The sequence below is a fragment of the Cynara cardunculus genome (assembly GCF_001531365.2).
Source record: "Cynara cardunculus var. scolymus isolate 2C chromosome LG 3, CcrdV1, whole genome shotgun sequence".
Taxonomy (NCBI): Eukaryota; Viridiplantae; Streptophyta; class Magnoliopsida; order Asterales; family Asteraceae; genus Cynara; species Cynara cardunculus.
This window is the reverse complement of record NC_037530.1, coordinates 258,177-278,897: the sequence shown is the minus strand read 5'-3', so window position 1 is coordinate 278,897 and position 20,721 is coordinate 258,177. Positions and strand designations below refer to the sequence as shown.

General features: G+C 35.5%; 1 protein-coding gene across 7 annotated transcripts; it reads right to left on the bottom strand.

The window, feature by feature from the left end:
* Nucleotides 1–96: 96 nt before the first annotated feature.
* LOC112509938 (polycomb group protein EMBRYONIC FLOWER 2-like) lies at nt 97–18,950 on the bottom strand. 7 transcript variants are annotated; one of them, XM_025115152.1, is made up of 22 exons: nt 18,837–18,950; nt 17,925–18,038; nt 17,647–17,815; nt 17,037–17,092; nt 16,021–16,132; nt 15,753–15,918; nt 15,606–15,665; nt 12,940–13,079; nt 12,018–12,080; nt 11,815–11,936; nt 10,436–10,500; nt 6,735–6,787; nt 6,585–6,638; nt 6,375–6,434; nt 5,872–5,918; nt 5,687–5,766; nt 4,579–4,765; nt 4,241–4,289; nt 3,483–3,566; nt 1,621–1,700; nt 1,110–1,199; nt 97–434 (listed from the first exon to the last, which is right to left on the bottom strand). In XM_025115152.1, the coding sequence occupies exons 2-22, from the start codon at nt 17,957–17,959 to the stop codon at nt 302–304; spliced, it is 1,905 nt and encodes a 634-aa protein (XP_024970920.1). In that variant the 5' UTR covers nt 17,960–18,038; nt 18,837–18,950; the 3' UTR covers nt 97–301. The 7 variants fall into 7 exon arrangements, 6 of the variants coding, with proteins under 6 accessions (XP_024970920.1, XP_024970922.1, XP_024970921.1 ...); XM_025115154.1 differs by having other exon boundaries at nt 11,815–11,921; XM_025115153.1 differs by having other exon boundaries at nt 15,753–15,912.
* Between the last annotated feature and the right edge of the window lie 1,771 nt (nt 18,951–20,721).

The following is a 20,721-nucleotide window of genomic DNA, read 5'->3' as shown; positions in this document are numbered from 1 at the left end:
CCATTAAGAAAGTTGCTTCATAATAATAATAATAATAATGGAACACATTAGTTATATTTGTTGTTGGATCAAAGACTATATATAATAATAATAATATAATTGCAATCAAAACTAAATGATGATAGCTTGCTTAGCTGCTGCAATGCAATTACAAACACCACTCAAGTATAACATAAAGATATCTTATGTGCCAATTTATTTTTAATTGTTTATTTATGGTGTTTACAGGTGACATAATCATCAAGTTACCAAAAGGAATACAAGTAGCAGCAGGAAGAGAGTAGAGCAGCAAAATCTTGACTTACATTTGACTTCTTGTAGTAGTAGTAGTAGTAGTAGGATGAATGTGGTCAAGTATTTGGTTACATTTATTCATGGTTCTCGAGTCCACAAGACCATGATTCCAGAGTTTCACAATCAATAATTTCCAACACCTGCCAATGCCAATCAAGAGTAGTAAGTCTAAGTCATCAACACCATTCTAAAACCCTTCTCCTACCATTCCTTTATTAATCATAAACATAACACAGATCTTCTGCAACTAATTGTTTATGTCAATTACTCACACAAGCCCTACCTTCTCTTTCTATACAAACACTTTCTGCGTATCTAACCAACCACTCTAACCCATGTTTGACAACCATATTTTTGCTATGAGACCAACAACTTTTTCTTTCTCCGATTAAAAAAAATGGCTTATTTTTTAAGATCACCGAAAAGCTCCATCTTTTCAATTATGCTCCTCGTATTTTTTTACATGTCCTTTTATATTGTTATCTAGCTTATCAACTAGTTTTTACCAAGCATTACTAGTTTATTAGCTAGCTTATTGACTAGTTCGCCAACCAGAGTTTAAGTTGAAAATGGTGCTATTGATGCTGACACTTGCAAACTAAAAAATAACACACAAGGGTACTGCCTCTAAACCTTGTGCTCAAATATCATAGTTAACTAGCTGTATCAGGCACCCTAAAGCCAAAGGGACGGTTTTATATAAGAGTGAAGGGATTGGTTAAACACGAACAATACCGCTCGAAGCAAACCAATGAAACATAAAAGTGTAAAGATGGAGGGCCAGGTAAAGTTAGAAAGAGAAGAGAGATAACTACCAGAGCAGTTTTGGGTTCTGGAGAAAGTTTTTTCCATGCAATTTCGAAAATGCCTCGCATGCCCACGGAATATGGCCATCTGCCAGCACCCTGGTACCATCATAAAAACAACTCTCAAGTGGTAGCGATGGAATAACTTTTGTATTTGACTTTTTATTAGAAACAAACATCATTCTTGTGAAAATGAAAAAGAAAATACTGTTTTTACAAGAACGAACATTTTTGACCAAAAACTACCAAGTATAATGTCCTCAAAATCATATTCCTGCAAATGTAGTGTTCGTTTTAGCATGTTCACAAAAATGGTGGTTAATTTGCACTGAGAGGACAAGTATGGTACTTCAAAACTTCAATTGCCCATGCAATTGAAAACATGCAAATGCTTGAAAGTAAAAACACGCGGAGATGTCTTTATCCATCAATCCCCTTGTTATACTTTATCCATAAATCCCCTCTTCATACGATCAATATCATGTGAAATATATGTATGTATATGCAAGAAACAAATTACCGCTGCTTTCTCACAAAGGAGTTCCAGAGATGCATCATGTGCTTCTCTTCTTTGGCAACATCGACAAAGTCGTCAAGCATCTGAAAAATATGAAAGTACCTGTCAGCTTCTTCTTTAATCAGATCAAATGAATATCCAGTTTTAAGATCTGCACTTTTGCTGGATTGCCTGGTCAAGCATCCTATTTGTACATCAACATATTTGGGACTATAAAGATGTTCTAGTCCAAATGACTTGATGAACAGGCATAAGTGACCCCTAAAAAATGATAGACAAAAGTATTAAGCCACAACTATGGACAATTGTGATGGGTTCTGCATCAGGATGTTGAAATTCAACATTACAAGTAAGCAACGGTAAAATAGTGAAAGGACATGTCACTTTGCTCAACATAAACGAGAAGCCTATACGGCCAAAAGGACAAGCCACTCGTTGTTATTTGGGTAGTGAAAATTTTAGATCATTTAATCCCGACTTCATTGGTCAGAAAACATCCATATGGTTAGCAATTACACAAGATTAAATCAACTTTACAGTCTTTATTGTAGCCCATGTTTTAGCTGAGATGTACAGATCAACGGTGCTTAGGAATCATGCCTGAAGCAGTGACAATTGGTTGTGGTTATTGAGCATATATCAAGGGTTAGGACTAGGCTCTGAAACATCAATTTAGTTTTATGTCAGGAAGATAGACAACAAAGGCGTCTTGATTAGATAACTCATGGTGATATCTGAGGTCAACATAAGATTTTTGCATATGATGTTCATTGATCTAAAGAGATAGCAAGAGTGATATATTGTGCTCTCAAAGAAGAAAAAAAAGAACATTTATAATGTACTTGGATGTGATAGAGTATGTATGATAGCATAATGGTGTGCATGGAGAAGATGAGAGCTTTCATATTTGATATTACAATAGGATTGAACCAAGGGTCAACATCAAGTCCCTTTTTTTAAATTATCGATGAGTAGTGTAGAAGAAATTCCATGGTATATGTTTTTCCCGACGATATCATGCTTGCTTGATGAGATTAAGGTTTTATATCAAGTCAGACTAGAAGAAAGTATATTAACTGCTTTTTAGGCAGCATTGAGACTGCAGTAGAGAATGTCGTATCATGTTTAGTCTTTAGCTAGGAAGGATATCATGCATTCATATTTGAAATCACTATTAGACAAGGATGTAGAGATTGATGACGTTAAGAATATGATAAAAGCTGAAACAGTTTCATACTTTGGCCGATACCACCTAACTTGGGATCAAATGGTTGTTCTTCAAGCAAAAAATATACACACAACTTGCATATACTCATCACCCTTGTGTAATACTAGTAAATGCTCCCTTTATCGTGTATAGTCTAACTTTCTTTACTACACAATGCAGTATATATCATCCTCCTTCCAGGAGATTTAAAAAGTCCAGTACTGTATTCAATGCTACTCCTTACGAGATACAATCTACAAGGGGAAGCTCCTTAAGTGACCATCCAACATTTTGAGTTAAACTTTGACTTCCCACCACTACCTTAAAAAACACCCAAAGTACGAGATGTTTTGCAATATATATCATGTGGTGCAAGTTTCCTGAATCCCATTATATCTTCACGGGACGATTTTAAGGGTTGAGGAATAGCAGTACAAGGTGTTGAAAGAAGGGGGAAAAGTTGTGACACAACTCCTTTCCTGTTTCCTCGGCTTTAAATTTGTAAAGCAGATTTACAATCTCAATAAAAGTGATATCTGAACATTGGAATAAATTCACTCATTTACAAGCATAAGGATGATCAGAAACACACCCCTTAAGCACACATACAATGATAGTAATTATATTATATTTTAAGACCAGAGAACAACAGACATACCCTTCTGTCTTCGAGATCAGCAACATCATCATCAACTTCATCTTCACTGTCTTGCTCTGCGAAAACTTGCTCCAAAGCCATTGGCTGAAAGTAGCAGAAACAAATCTTAAATATGAATACTTGATGGTGGATTGCAATTACCACAATTGAAAAAAAATGCAATTTTCTTCCTACAGAATCCAGAGCAGAGAACTACAGACAAGAAACATAAAGTAAGCATAAATAATATGATAAGCTACCAGCAATTTGTATTGAATTGCAATTGAAAGTGAGAATTACAGAGAGAGATCCTGGATTTCGAGAGCCAGGTTCTCTCCCAATTGAGAAAATACTCACAAAAATTTGACGTGCCTGCCTCTCCCCCCCAAACAACTTATTTTATACTAATTCCCACTCAGAAATAAGGAAAAGTCCCATTTGCTCCTTCCCTACTAACGACCAGCACAAGCACCCGTCACCCGTTTTCTCTCTTTTTCCTTCTAGAATATATTTTCACTATTGATGGCTTATCATAATACAAACAATGAAGCCAAGCATGATAAAACTTTGGTGCACCATAATTGATTAATGTTGCAATTTTTGACCATGTTCTCATAATTTACCCACAATGACAATAGCTATCACTACCAGTGAACCTAATTCTGCCATGAAGTTCTTTACGACATAGCCTAGCAGTAGTAAGTAACTATGGATATCTACCTATGAAGACCATATCACAACCATTTTCTATAAATTAGCAAAAAGTGTTAGGTCGTAACCTGAGCTCTGTGCGAGTGAAAGAACTGCCGCTTCTGCAGGAGTGCGCGGCTGCAATAGAAAAGAAGAGTGATAAGTGGTTACATATATGCCATTTCTACATGGACCAAATTCATTTGACAGTCGGTAACTATTCCACTTAGGTACTATGCATATTCATGACCAACAGGTAGCTTCTACCAAACAGGCAGCCTTCCCACCAGAAAGTATAGAGCACCTGATGTAGTACCAGGCAATACGTCTAAAGTACCCCAAAAAAAAGAACCAGAAGAACAAAATAAATCAGGCACAGGCCAGATGATCGAAAAATATGGTAAAGTTTAAAAAAGAAAGAGCATACTTTCTAGGGTCAGATCGTTCAACAGATAACTTTCTTGTCTTTGCAAATTGCAGCATAGCCGGAGGTGCAAGGTTGCTTCCAGGTACAGATTGGCCAGATTCAGGTTCAGCAAATGAAACACCAGTAGCAATTGATACACTCGTTGCATTAGGACTGTAAGTATCACATTTTGCACCCTCAGGGACATCTGGAATTAATCAAACAATGCCAGATGAAAATAGCCTTTTTTACCCTAAAGTATTCATCATTCAGATGGTATTTATTTATACAATATCATCCACAGAAGCACCCAAAGGCGCAGACAACTCATGCGAGCGGAGCTTGCTGTCTACTCCACGAGTCGCCACAGCTTTGCCTGCGCCACTTGTATATAGACAACAATAGCGCCCAAGATTTTCCCTTCGCATAGTTCACTGACCCTTCCAACTTCACCCCATGGCCTGCGCTAAAGAAGCATGTCTTAACTAATCCCCTTGAACTCATTTCACTATTCTACCTCTCAATATCTCCACACCTTGCATATTTTCTTTCTTTTCCTCATCCCATGATCATGACTGGAGAAACAGGAATCAGAAGCGCTCTGGTAGGAGACAAGACATGACCAGCATTTAGGTCCCCGATCAATAGCTTATTGCATGGGCCCCCACACAAGTCAAATCTCTCTCACCTGTTTTTCACTTCCAACTTCTGCCCTAATGATTTTGCAATTTCAAAGCAAGAGATCTTACAGACAAATATAAACACGATTGGTTTGTTATGACAAGTTAAGAAAACCAATCCATGATCAGCGTAACTCACTGCAATCTGTTTACTACATTTCAGGTAAAACATCTCATACAATATAACCTAGAGATCACCTAAAGCACAAGCAAACACATTGGTTCTCCACAACTAATGTCATCGACCATAAGCATGAGTAAATGGCATCACACAACTTAGCTTCAGCGAATAAAACACACCACTTCTAAACTTCATAGAAAATAATATGTTTGCATGTTCAGGAAAAGTAATAAAAAGATTGCAAGGGACTAAACACGGATAGAAGTCGAACACAATGAAGTCAAGCAATCTGTCTTCTCCTTGAGCTCATTGAGCTTTGGAGGCATACCTGAATCCAACAAAAAAGGATGCACATGATTTGCATTTTGAGTTAGGTTCTTTGGTTTCCGGTGTCTCTTGGGCTTATGGCTGTATAAAGTGTTTTACACCCATATTAGTAAACTTCTTTACTCCTAATGAAATCAAATTTATCTTAATTTGTATTTTTAACAGGAGAAAAAGTTCATAACTTACCAAAATGAAAACGTCTGTTGTCTAGGATCAACGCCATCGGCAGCAATCTGAGAAGCATGCATTTCAAGGCAAACAGAGTGTTGAACAAGAAAAATACATTAGTTGATTTCAAATAAATAAAGATTACAAAGGGAAAACTATATGCAATATATAGAAGGTGTAAACCCAAGTGATGGTGAAGACACAACAGAATGAGCAACAGAACTTACAGAAGTAAAATTTAGCAACCATGGTCACTTGGATTGATCAAGGGAATATAAACAACCCACCTAAACCCTAAAGCGTTTCTTTGTTATGTAAAGGTTAGTAGAGCAGAACATTATTTTAGCAAGTCCATAAACAGAGGCAACCATCTCTGTATGGAATTTATAATAGGAGCATGTAAAGTCCACAAACAAAAAAAAATTGGCTAGATATATTTAAGTGGTTTTCTATAAATGGGAAAATACTGTGAGCAACAAATACTACCCCAAGCTACTTCAAGGTGATACTCCTATTCTTACCTCAGAATTACATATATCAGTCTTCACGGATACATTAACGACTTGATAATCTTCATTTACCTACACAATAGTAACAAAAGTATGACCAAACCAAACAAACACAGTAACAAAAGTATACTTATGACCTATTCTTTGTTCCCAAAAAAGTATGACGGTAAAAATTATAGTCAAAGATGGCAAAAAAATTGAAGATTTACAAAATTTACCAACCCAGAACTGAAAGCGAAATAGATCATGCGACGAAGTCAAGTGAAATCTCAGACCCTGAATGACATTGAGATAATCATAAAATAATCACATTAAACAAATGACTTAAAGTGCATCCTAAGAAATGATATAAACGAAGTCAGCGATATCTACCGTATAACTTGCACATCTCACCAAGCAGAATGGACATGTAAAATCTTCAGTAACTGCAAATTCAGAACAAGTAATTAGGTTCTAAAGACACCAAGCATTAAAAAATGTCATAGATTTAGAAAGAGACGATACAGCTTCACTGTGAGATGGCAAAAAAAAATTCTTTTATTGCTTGGCAAACCCTTGCCTTCCATGAAAATTAAGGGGGAGTTTGTTTAGAGATTTAAGGAGCTTATTTGTTAAGCCACATATGGCAGTTTGTTTGTGGCTTGATGATTAAGCCATCAACCACTTTCGCTTAATTGGGACAGCCATCCCCAATTGCTTAATTCACTAATTCATGTTCTTTCCAACTCTACTCTCCCCTTTTCTTTATGCGTGGACACAATTTGAGCTTTTTGACCCACCTCTTGGTATATTGGGTACGTTGGTATATTGGGATAAGTTTGCATACATCCCACCCTCTTTTAGACCCACCTCTTGGTATATTGGGCTCCTTTGGTTTGGTTATATTTCTCATAATACTAATAATTAAAGATATTTATTTTGATTTATTAAATTTCTACAGCTTATCAATGTTTTTAACATACTTTTATGTAATAATGAAATAATTCTACTAATATATAAATTAAATTGAATTTTGTATTATTTTATAGGGAAAAATGTGCGAAATAGCAATCTACTTTTACAAATTTCCTTATTATAGCATTCTACTTTCAGATTTTCTTATTACAACAATGTACTTTCAAAATATTTTTTACTAGGGCATCGTACTTTCAAAAATTTACCCATTATAGCATTGCCGTAACCTGTTACCTTTTGAACAGGTTTTTCTTTGTTGACGTGTCAAACTTAAAATGACATGGAAGCCACATATGATGACCAAACCATCTCAAGTGGTTTTGCATTAGTTTCTCTACAAAGGAGCCACCCTAACCTTCACTATATATTCTCATATATCTATCTTATCCATCCTTGTGTGTCTGCACACCACCCTAACCTTTACTATATATTCTCATAATCTTGTGACGCAATTCTGTATAGCATATCATAAGCCAAGGTTGTGGTAGCAACTAGTTACAACTACGGAAGTGATTATGCTGAAGAAAATACAGACAGAACGTCTAGCAAGCTACACGAAAATGATTGCTTCGAAAACATAAAAAGCATTGCACTCTGCCGTAGGTAAGGATACCTGTTACTAGGATCAGTAAACTCTCAACTCTAGCCACCAAGCCTTAAATATTATATCGTATCTGATGGAATCTAATTGGAGTGGCAAAAGGTAGACATGGATAAATTTGGAACATAAATTATTCTCGATCTGGAGTTGTTAGGTATTTCTGCTTAGCTATGAGGAGTGCATTTGAGGAAATTTCTCGCCAAGGAAGGACCCTGCTGAAACCTAAGTAAGTATATTAGTAAGCATGTGCAGGTCAAACATGGCAGCTCGTAAGATGCCCTTATGGTATAATAGACAATTAATTCATACACAAATTTTTTGAATAATTCATAGCTTTCTAGTGCCAACCCATCTGATGTAGGAGCTCGCACAACGCAGTGACAAGGATCTTGGTGAAAATCCAAGAACAGCGCCTTCAGGGTAATATTGCTTCATTTGGAACGCACTTTCAGATAGGAAAACATAAAAAAGTTATTTTAGAACAATGAAAAGAAATTTTAGAATTCAGTTAGCGATTCACTTTTAGACATCATCTACTTTCATGATGCTCCTTCTATAGAATTTAAAATTGTTTTTAAATTAGAATTTTCTTTTAAATGAGATGTAAGTTCTCCCATGTGTAACAGATTATCCTATGTGGCTTCCATGTCATTTTAAGTTTGACACGTCAACAAAGAAAAACCTGTTCAACAAGTAACAGGTTACCCAATGCTATAACGGGTAAATTTTTGAAAGTACGATGCCCTAATAAAAAATATTTTGAAAGTACATTGCTGTAATAAGAAAAACTGAAAGTAGAATGCTATAATAAGAAAATTTGTAACAGTAGGTTGCTATTTCATGCATTTTACCCTATTTCATAATGTATGTAAAAGACGTCTATGATGTATTTAGTGACATTTAAATATTTATTGTATGATTTTATGTTTAATGATCATTTAAGTTACTAATGAAGTTATGACGATATCATTGAATGTACATCATAATGTTATGTCTACAATAAATGCAACTTCAATTTTTGTTATGAATAATCCATGTATCTTTTTATTCAAAGGAATATTTTATTTTGGTATACAAATGAATATCATTTGGAAACTTCAATTTTTGATATGAATATTCCTTGTATCCTGTTATACAATGGTTTTAATTGTAATTTAAATTCTTAGTGAAATTATATCATTATGTTAGTCAAAGTAGTTTTTATCAAGTAATTCATAAATTGACATATTTTTGTCATTCATAACTTTTATTCAAAAAAAAAATCAGACATACATTGCTTAATCCAAACGGAAGAGTAAAACAGTAACTTTTGTGCTTCATACATAGCACACAAACTATTAACCCATTAAGAGCTTCATAGATTGGGAAAAAAATCCCCTAAGGATCCTACGATAAGACCGACAAACTACAATAAGCCTTTATCTTCTTGCTTCGGGCAAGTATTAGCATTGAAAAATCCTTACAGCAGGCAAATTGGTATGCATATACACATAATATTACTAAGAACTCAATATGGGTTGAACAATTTTACCACCAAAAATCATGTAAATCATGCAAATTGATATGCATATACACATAATACACATAAAATCATGTACCTGAGCCTCATTCTATAGAATCGTGCATCCCAAATTGAATCATAAGATTCACTCCAATGAATTGTAACTATTTTCTATGTATGTCATAAACACATATATCCAAAATACTAAGGGACATTTTTATATGAGGTGCAACAAATTACAATTAGGATCCCCAACTGCATTGACTCCATCCCTAAAGTAATGTTCCAGACCTTCACCAATCATTTTGAAGTCATTGCTTGTTAACAATTGTATCTCAACAACATGGATTTATACTTGATCTTTTGGATAGTCAATATTCTTTTGAACTAGTAGAATGGGTCATGGATTTCTCGGTATGAGAAAAGAACACAAGAAAAGTAAGAAAACAAGAGACGAAAGCCGGTATCCGAAAGTGATGGAAAGCCTTGCCAAGGTCGTGCCCTGAACCCCTTGCCAGAGTTGCTAGAAAAGAGCAAAAGAGAACAGTGCCCCTCATATTTTTAAGAATCACAAGGTCAAGCTAGGATGAAGCGAAATCATCACAAGAGTGGAGACCATGATACACACAAGAAAAACTTCCAATTGATATATTTTATATATATATATATATATATATATTAAAACGTCTATTTATACAATTTCAAAGAAGCAGTTTACCAATATAAAGGCTACTCAACCAGGATTCGATCCTTTGATAAGTTCCTATCTGATGTTTTTTTGTGTAATTGCATCGTAAGTGGTATGATTATGGCAACCTGTGACTAGTACTTTGTAGGCAAGAATTCTTTTCACAGTGAAGCAAAAAAAAAATATATGAACATACTCAGGCGGCAAAACATGTGTACAGTTGGACTATTTTTGTGAATTGTGCAAGTAGAGATGACACCTAGTAATAAAAATTACAACTAAATGCCTCTATTGTGGTGGCAAAACTGGAACCAATAAATTTCCCATACCTTCACTCCTCTGCAGCATATCGTTGTAGTACTTGTACTTGAAAACAACATTTCCAGCTCTCAACCTGGCAATAAAAGCAGCAGAAGTTATAATTGCAACTCCAAAAGTAACAAAAGGAAACCAAAGGGAGAACGAAAATCAAAAGAACCAAAATGAAACATGGAGGCAATGATGAATAATTAAAAAAGAATCAATATTTAATTGGAAAACATATCAAAAAAGAAAGAGAAAGCAAGTGTGGAAGGGAGCCACTACAAAGAAGTTCCGAGCTGCAAAAGAAGCTTCGAGCTCATGGACTGAGAACAAGTATGGATCTCTACGAGATCGATTCTCTGTTGTTCCTCACACACTTAAGTATACCTTCCTGTTGTTTGGTACAACCAAAATAACCATAGACAATAATGAAAAGTGAAATAATTGTTATTCGTCTACAAATGACGATAACAACAGCAAATAAGGTTTATAACATTCCACATAAGTTTCCAAATGCAACAAATGGCTATAGCAGGGAAAACAAGTTACAGATCCAAGAACAAGGTGGCACTGATCAGATAAATAGCTCTAAAAAACTAATACTTTTATTAAGACTTCTGGAGAAGGATGTATGCATACCTTTCTGATGCTTAATGCAACCAAAACCAACCAAAGAAAATAAGGAGGTATTCAAACACAAGTTATTTGTATAAGACAACAAATACACATAAGGATGAAAATATATAAAGTAACGTGGGGTCATAAAACCATCAAAATAATAGACATCAAACTGCAACTCCCCCAATGAGGAAGGGTCACTCATACGATTTAAATCTTCATAGCTTGTGATTAAGTAGTTCTGCACGAAATATTGTACGTGAAGACACCAAATTAATCGGCATCACTGATTTTTTCATCTTAAAATAACAAAATATCAACAAGTTAAGTAAGAATTTAAAGAGAATACTAGCTATTTTGAGAAAGCAGGTTTTGTAACTGATTACCATGATATAGAAAATAAAGTGCATACATGTAGTACCAGGAACCTATTAAGACGACTAAAACACTCTGTTTCAGCAGATCTTGAGGAGTCACCTTGAAATTAAATCAAATTACCATATTGTTAAGCCGGAAACATGAACCTGATTCAAACTTGAAGTTTAACCGAGTATTCCATTCAATTATTCGGATGCCCTTTTAGGAGTTACACCTTAAGAAGAGAGTTGTATTATTAAATGTTATATAGTGAAACCAATTACGACAGACAGGCTACTCATTAGAAAAATAGGAACCAGCAGATACACTAGAATGGAAAGATTAAACAGACTATGATACAACTACAATACCACAGCAAAGAGAAAATGCAATTTAGAAGAGATAAATGAAGCACAAAGACCATATCTACCTCACAATATGAGGCAGGGAATTATCAGGAATATCACTGTATGAATACAAATCATAAGCCGATATATCTTTTGCTCCAAGCTCCTCTGCAGAGACCATCACTGGTACCTGTTGCAATATACTCTTTGGCACCATAAAATGAACTTAAGAGCAGTAGGAACATAATCATTAATAAGTTAATCACATAGCTACAAGGGAACATACCACAGCTTCTGAATTATACTGAAACCGAAAAGATATACATTTTTCCTCATCCAAACCACTCAACTGCAAAAGCAGACCCAGTGATGAAAATGAGAAAGAAAAACACAAAGACATAGAAGCAATAAACTAATCCAGCCTCTTCCCCCTTTTGCTTGGTGAACCATATTTGTATTATATGTCTGTACATAATACATAGAGTTGGGTATGTGTGACTTCAATTCTTTGGATAGTGACCCACAATCAAGACCTGGAGTAAGAATGCAGCAAACTTTTACATCTATATCTATACCCCCAACCACCAACACCCCCTGCTGCAGTGCTGCCTCACTGCAATGGGTGGGATAGGCCCAGATGAGATTCAAACCATAGGGTAAGGCCATTTTTGCACTAGATTATCAGTCTATCACATAATATCTTGGTCTCCCTATAATAAAGCCTTAGATTCCAGTAGTTTCTTTAACCCAACATTTCTCCTACCATGTGTGAAAAGGGAGAGCCGACCAGGTATGGCACTTTGTACTACCTTACACGTAAATAAAAATGCATTTGACCTTCCAAATCTGGAACAATAGATGGAATATGATAGAAGGTCATCCATGGTGGTCATCTTTCTCTTGACACTAGCATACAAATACAACTTCACATATATGTCTGTAAGCTGATCCTTTTAACTTTTTAATCTCATGTGAGTTCAAATAAATATATTTGTATATTGGTTAATTCATAATAGCAATTTGTGGGCGTGCATATGTAAGACTGTAAGAACAGGTGTGGACCCAAGGGAGTGAATCACTACAACAATTTCCTGGTAGAACAAATGTAACTAAACAATAAAATGCATAGAAGCCTCACAACGTCTCATTTTAACCACTCTTTGCCATATTATATAATTTGTAATTTTTCTACCCCAAAGCAAGCATACCTTCATATCGCAGTAACGCATGCTAACACTAGCCATCATCTCAGCTCTTCCCCCTAAACTTAAGTTTGGAGATCTCTCCCATGACAGATGAAGTAAATCCATCGGGATCTTCCCCAACAAGCAGTTACCTTCAAACATTGCTGTCAACGATGTACAAATGAGAAAACAGATACAAGAAACAAATATTTATAAAGGGATTCATGTCGGTGCATGAAGAGACCAAAATAAAGTCTAAAAGATTGGATAAGATGCTTCATGCTATACACTATAGTGAATTCAGACAGAGGGTGGCAGTCAACCAAGGGATTGCCTCCTTCCAATTGTTATTTTGTTCACTGGCTCGCTGCAATCATAGAGGTACGACCCAATACATGATCCACTTGGAAACAACTCAAATTAATAGTCTTTAAATCCAAAATAATAAAATGGACTCCAAAGATATATATATATATATATATATAGAGAGAGAGAGAGAGAGAGAAACATGCAAATCCCACAGACCTATGTCCCAGCCATCGTAGCATGTGTATCACCCGGGAATCGTTGTTGCTTTCTTTTCCACTGGCTACTACGATGTTTCATGTGAGGTTTTTTAAGTCCACTGGCGAGATACACACAAAATGTTTTTTATAATCAATTTGATCCGATTTGATCGGTTCAATACAATGTTGTCAATATAAAGGTTAAGAAAGAATACAACGGAAAAAACCAGGGGACTGGATCTAGCCGTAAGAAGACAGATTTGTTTAAATAACTCACAATCTACTCAAAAGAGAAGCTTGTGAATTGAGTAATTAGCTGTCATCCAAAAAAATTTATTCAAATTGCATTCTTCTACTTTTGAGTTCACATAAAAATATCGCCAAGAGTTTCACACAACAAGTTGTCTCAGAAACACATGTGGAAAGTCCCATCTACATTATGTTCCATAAGTCTATATCCAAGCATCAAGAGGATATAGCTTGGCATGGTACAAAACCAAACCAAATAGACCGAGAATATCCCACTCGAAGGCAGGGTTTAGGAGGGATGGGATGCACACAGACATGTCCTCTAGCCAAAGGGTAGAGTGGTTGTTTCTGTGAAGACTACCGACTCGTGCAGAAGTGTGAGTGAAAAGGAAAAGGGAAAGAAGAAAACCAATACTAGTAAATACTCCCTCCGTCCCAAAATAAATGTCCACAATGAAAAAGGCACACAATATTAGACATATATAATTATTACATTTTTAGATAACCTAGGACATTTTTGCCCTTAATAATAGATGGAATAATTAATTTCTTCGTTTCATAATTAAGGGTAAAACTAGAAAGTAGGTATTTACTTTTGAAAGTGGGCACTTATTTTGGGACAAACAAAAATAGAAATTTGGACACTTATTTGAGATGGAGGGAGTAGTTAATAGCATAAAAGGAAGAGAAGGGCAATAGGCACAATGAAACATACAAAGTAAGGAAACAACACACATCACTCCATCTATCTTAGGACTCAACCTCTCACTCCCTTCTTTCTATCCACACTAGCTACAAATCGCTATCCTAAATCTACTACCTAGTCATGTTTTTCCAATAACTTCTATATGAGTTTACATATAAAAGAAGATTTAAGTAGTTTAGTTGTAAATAAGTGGAGGGTAGTTCGGTATTTTCTGAATAGAATAATAGAGACAATTCCTTTATATTGGGAAGTTCGTTAGTGGAGTTGACATTCGGTTTTGTGAGATCGAAAAAGGGCGCAAGCTCTCTAGGGAGAGAACCGGCCTCTCAAACCCTCTGTAATTCCATTTCTTTACTCAATTCAATAAGAAAGCTACCGACAACAATCAATTTGCATCAGTTATGTCCTCAAAAAAAGATTTGGTCCTTCTATTGCATGATATCCAAATACCAGCCGCAGGATAGCAAGGGAGTTCGATATGTGAAAAAGAATTGGTCCCTCTGTCCAATCGAAAGTGCATGTTTATGTTTTGTGATGCACATGAAATTACAACATTTCCTCTTTTCGTAACTTCTGAAACTAATAGTAAGTTTCTCATCGGCATCATTAAAAAGAGTTGATGACATTAATATGGTCCACAAGACTTCACTACTTATCATCATCAAAGAGTTGCCAAGTCATTTGACTAATAGCCAAACGCTAACTAAACTATGAGCTAAATCCAAGATTGCAATTTCCATGGGCTGGAGGGAGTATAAGAAAGAAGCAAAAAATAAAATATCGTTATATCTAAATGATGATCCAAAAGAAGCTCATAGCATGCATGGCTCTAAGGAGGACAATAACTAATTGAATTGATCATTGGATTAACTATTAAAAGCCAACAACTATGACATGACAATGGATATTACATAATAAAGCGGTGACATTTCCCTAAAGGCTCTTAACTTCATTCAATTTACACTGTTACTACATATGACTCATATGGGAATGCCTATAACAGCTCAAACATTCATTCTTGCATGCATGGTGATACTTATGCCGATAATGATGCAATAACTTTGTTGAATAAAGATGGAGTTAAATCTCAACAAGCAAAAAAGCAAACAAGAAGCACAATTAAGAATGCAACAATCTGGATGGACAAGTTCAAGGACAACTATCACTTATCCTGATGATGAAATATGAAAATCAATTCAAAAATATCTTTTCCTGAAAGCATATCTTACATGAAGCAGAAAAAATGTGGTCCATGGTCAGATCAATTCCTTGACAATTTGTGATAGCAGCTGTAAAGTAGAAAGAACGTTACCAACTGAAACAAACAGAACATACACATCCTCTGGATATGACCAAACTTGCAAACAATGCCATACCACAGCTCACCAACAACATAGCAAGAGAGCCAGATTTGACCTCTGCTGATAATTTGCTAATCTCTGGCAGAAGAAATTTGGCATGAGCAGCACTCTGAGTCTCGGCTCCATTAAAAGCAGTCAATCTACAAGCCTGACTGAAGCGATAAACAGCTGAATGCTGCATCTAAAGACAAGGACCAAAAAGTCCATATGGTGTCAGAATAAGCAAGTGAAGATGCAAAAATAAACATAAGAATTCACAGGAAACTAAAATCAAGAGCACTACCTCCATGTTTGTGGTAGAAAGTGGCCTCGCCAATAACACGTACAATGGAAAAAGGTTCTGAGCATACATTCCATCATTAATAGCTCCAGATATGGATACTGATATTTGAATCCTAGAATCAACAGAGGCATAACTGTTATGAACGAAGATTAATCATGTCAGCGTAATTACAATCAGCAAAATCTTTTATCCCAAACTAGTTGGGATAGACTTAGAATGATAGGGAAAAGATATGAAACAATAAACACTTTGAAATACGAATAGTATCCCTTCACCCTCTCCAATGTAAAGCATATTCCAGTCCTTCAAAAACACTTTTGACTACTTATGCATGTTAGTCTCAGCCTTAGCCTTCCCGGTGTCTCCTAATGCTTCTTCCTAAACAAGTCTAGACCCTTTCACTGATGAATCAAAGATCTACTCCATGGTAAAGACAACCAACCATCTGAAGCAGTGTTGCACCGGTTTATCTTCTACTGCGCCAGAAACCTCATCTAATCCTATCCATCTCATTTGTCCACATATCAACGTTAACATTTACGCTTCTCAATCTCATACTCGTACTTTGGGCTTACATTGTCTCTTAATTAGTAACCCAACATGCTAGTCCATCTAATGGCAGGCCTCTCTTGAAACTGTCCTTCTGTAATATCGACCCTCTAAAAACATCCTTTTTAAGCACCTTCTATCGTCTAAGCTCACTACCATACATCCTTAATACCAACACCACTAGACTTGACTTCTTGTATTAATTCTTTTCAGTCCTAGGAGACACAAATGACAAGGTTCCTCGGTTTTACAAATATCAGGGAGGGAAATCTATATATGCAACAATTCCCTTAGTTGTTGGTAAGCGCTTGTCTACAAGTTCATCACGGTCCTAAGGGAACTCCTTGGCAACCATGATGCTAGGATACCAACCGGCAAAACATTGATTTTTTTATGATGCAACCAAACATAATAGTAAAAGTCCACTGTATGTACAAATAGCTGGCATTATTTTGTAGCATTCTTGCCTTCGTTTGTTCTTTGCTTGTAATTTGTAACGCAAGCATCTTTGAAGAAATAATGGCTGCATGAAATTAAACCATCAGTTAGAAACAAAACATAAGGGTATCATGACAAAATATCTATAAACCAAGCCAAACCAAACCAAACAAGCTCAGCAAATCCCATCTGGAGGTGGGGTATGGAGGGGTGGGATGTATGCAAACTTGAGCTCCACCCCAGAGAGTAGAGCAATTGTTTCCGTGATGACCCCCGATGCGAAGTGTGCGGAAAAAAGGATAAAGCATGCAACAAAAATATCTATTGCATATGAAATCATAACTTTTAAACTCATGGATACAATATGTTTAATGTTTTAGGCATCAACATATGGAAGCTGTCTCATTAACATGTTAGCTCAGGAATGTCAAATGTGACTGACATAAAAGCTAACAATGACAGTAAGTTATTCCACTAAATGTCAGCCACTAAGCACATGCAGATAAAGCATGATATCTGTGATTGATAATATACATGAATTAAAATGTCACACAATCTCCAATCTACATCAACCAATCATACCCTATAAGATGGTAAATGAATAAAAATGGACAAAAGAGGGTCAAATTAAGTGGTCACATTATTTATTGCCCGGCGTTGAAGAATGTTGTATAATTCAACAGGCTTGCAGTAAACTGAAAGGCTTTCTTCAGCTGCATTTTGCTCTTCCTGAGACAATTGAATATGAGGTTCTTGGCGGCACATCTGACCTGAACCTCTGGAGTAACTGCAATTGCAAACAGAATTCCTGTTCCATGAAATTGCATAAGATGAAGATAACTATGCATATATATATATATATGTGTGTGTGTATACTAAGTGATGCTTAATTCCATACACAGAGGCAAGCATCATACATGGTTTCTCGAGCAACTAAAGTTATGCCAGGCATTCTTTTTAAACAATGTCAAATTGCAAACTCATAGCTATCTGCACCTATTCAGAGAGAGTCAGTTTTGGCCCCTGCAGACCTGCAATAAATAAAGCTAGTGAATTAGTCCAGTTTAAAGAAAATACTTCTGATGAAGCTTTAAGTGATGATAATGATGCCTAATCATCTGAAACACTGATCCTTGACATCTCCACTCAAAAGTGAAACTTTTTGGTACTGTCATGCTCTCCCGTGCAACAGCCTAAATTGTAAAAGTTTTGGCTGTAATAACGATTTTCATGACTCCCCTGATTCCCCACTTTTGTGGTACAATAATTGGGTTCCGTCAAAGTTTACCTTTCCTAGAATTTCCTTTTCACATGTTGATATCTTCTACAACTACTTACGACACTTCACTTCTTGACGCTCATCGTCATATCAGCACTCTTATCTACCGAATCCCATATAATCTATGATTGACTTAAACTTCAAATCTTATGATGACTTACATTTATAGATGCTAACATAAACCGACAAGAATAGTGTAATTAAACAAGAATTCCTCTAGAAAATTATGGTATAAGCATATAATTCCCGATGATTATATGAGTGGCATTGTCTCCTTGTTTATTCAGCCTCGCAATCTCGCAATTTCCAATTACTTGATAATCAGTGAAGCATACTGACTCAAAACGCAGCAGAGAAAACACAATTAAACAATTCCATAATCGAAAATCAGCTAACCAGAAAATAAACAACGACACAGGCACAACCATCGAGTACAGAATAATTCGATTAAGATCAATAAGGTAATTGATTGAGGAATGGTTGTATACTCGTATGTCAGCTGAAATTAACATACAAAATCAAAACTAAATTGAAGATAGCTGATAATTACCTCCGATGTTAACCCTAGTCTCGTTTCAGGGAGAAGGCGAGTTCAGATAACGGAGAGCAACTGCGTCAGTGAGGTGATTGTACTGCAATGGGCGTTTTGTAATTGCCGCTTAACAAAGCATTTCAGGGGGTGCTTTGATTGTATTTGTGCGCCTCCAAATAATACTAATAGAAGTTAATTACGAATTTCGTCCGTGTAGTTTGGTGTTTGTTATAAAATGGTCCTTAAACTTTATTCATTGCAGAACGGAACTCCTCGTTTGCATGTTTGTAACAATTTGATCCCTCACCCTAATGGCTAGGGGTATGCAGAAAATCATCCGATCCAATTTAAACCGATTAATCCAATTAGAACCAACCGACCATAATTGGATATCCAATTGTAATTGGATCGGATCGAATCCAAAATTTCAACATCCAAATCGGATCGGTTAATTATTGGATGGCAGTCCAGCATCCAATAAAACCGAATTGATCCAATCCAATTCCCTATCCAATAACCATTCAATCATCATCAAACTATATTCAATTAGTAACTATATATAATTATTAACATTTTAAGATATTATTTTTTATTGATATTTATGTACGTTGTTTTTTTAATAACTAAATAAAATTTATAATAATTGGTTGAAATGGTGGATTAATTGGTTGAGTATTAGATCAAAAAGATTGGACGAATCCAATCCGACCCAATGGATAACCAATAGTAACATCAAATGGATGGAACTCATCCGATCCAATCATCCATTGGATTTAGATCGGATTGGATGACAAAATCCAACATCCAATTGATGATAGGATCGGATCGGATCGGATCCACTAAATTCATTGGGTTTCAACACCTACTATAATCACTAGCTACAAGGGCATTTTCGTCTTTTTGCCATTTTTACTTTAACATTAACTCTTTGTTGTCTTTTATATTTTTTTGTCTTTTGCCCCAAGCGTTGACGCAATTGGCAAAGTGCGTTGAACGATGTTGCCCAAATACATAACAAGTTCAAATCTTGTGGGAGGCGAGCTTACCCCCCGGCGCCCCAGTCTTTGCCGCTAAGTCAACTATGAAATGTCTCATTATATGTGGTTCCTAAAGAACGGGTTCTGTGTGGGATTGGTCGGAATTGCCGGTAATCATCTTTTTTGTTCAAATATCTTTTGTCATTTTTGTGATTTTTTTATTTTAATATCATACATCGGAAGGTTCAGATAAAAATACTAAATATCACGATGAGATACAAAAAAAGAAGGTTAATGTTGGTTCATACGTGAATAATTGAGTAGTCCTAAAAAATCTATGTGAACATGCATATATGAACTGAGGTTACGGACTATTCATATAAGTTCATATGTATAACTTCAAATGTATTTTTTTCAATATATATGTATGTATGTATGTATACACACTAGCAATGTACCTGCAAATCTAGATAGTGTAGTTTTCAACCCCATAGTAGTTATTGTTTCATGCTTTTAAAGTCCAACTCATGTATTAGTGATTTCTACATTTTACAACTTGTAATAAAATTTGAAATTTATGTTGAAACAAAATAGAAAATAGAATCATTTGATAAGCAATATGACAAAATATTACTCCATGCATCCCATATGCAAAAATAATCGTTAATTATATAATGTTTAATAATTAATCACGCATAACTTGTAGAGTATGAAACCAATAATTTGAAGTGAGGGTGGGATTGGATCAATAAGCAATTCTCAAAAAGCAATTACATGATCCATTCTTATGATTTAAATGGCCCAATTAGTTATTGTTTCTTTGGTTGCAAAAAACCTTACCACTATTGTATCTTTCTTCTTAAACAACTAATATATTTTTTTAAACAAAATAAGGCAAACTTAACTTTAAGTCAACTAACAAAACC

Excerpts from the sequence above, each read along its gene's own strand:
- LOC112509938 (XM_025115152.1), bottom strand. The coding sequence starts at position 17,959 with ATGCCTGGCATAACTTTAGTTGCTCGAGAAACCAT. Across the intron at positions 15,919-16,020 it reads TTTCTACCACAAACATGGAG|ATGCAGCATTCAGCTGTTTA; the intron begins GTAGTGCTCTTG and ends CCTTGTCTTTAG. Across the intron at positions 5,767-5,871 it reads CAACAGACGTTTTCATTTTG|CCATAAGCCCAAGAGACACC; the intron begins GTAAGTTATGAA and ends CACTTTATACAG.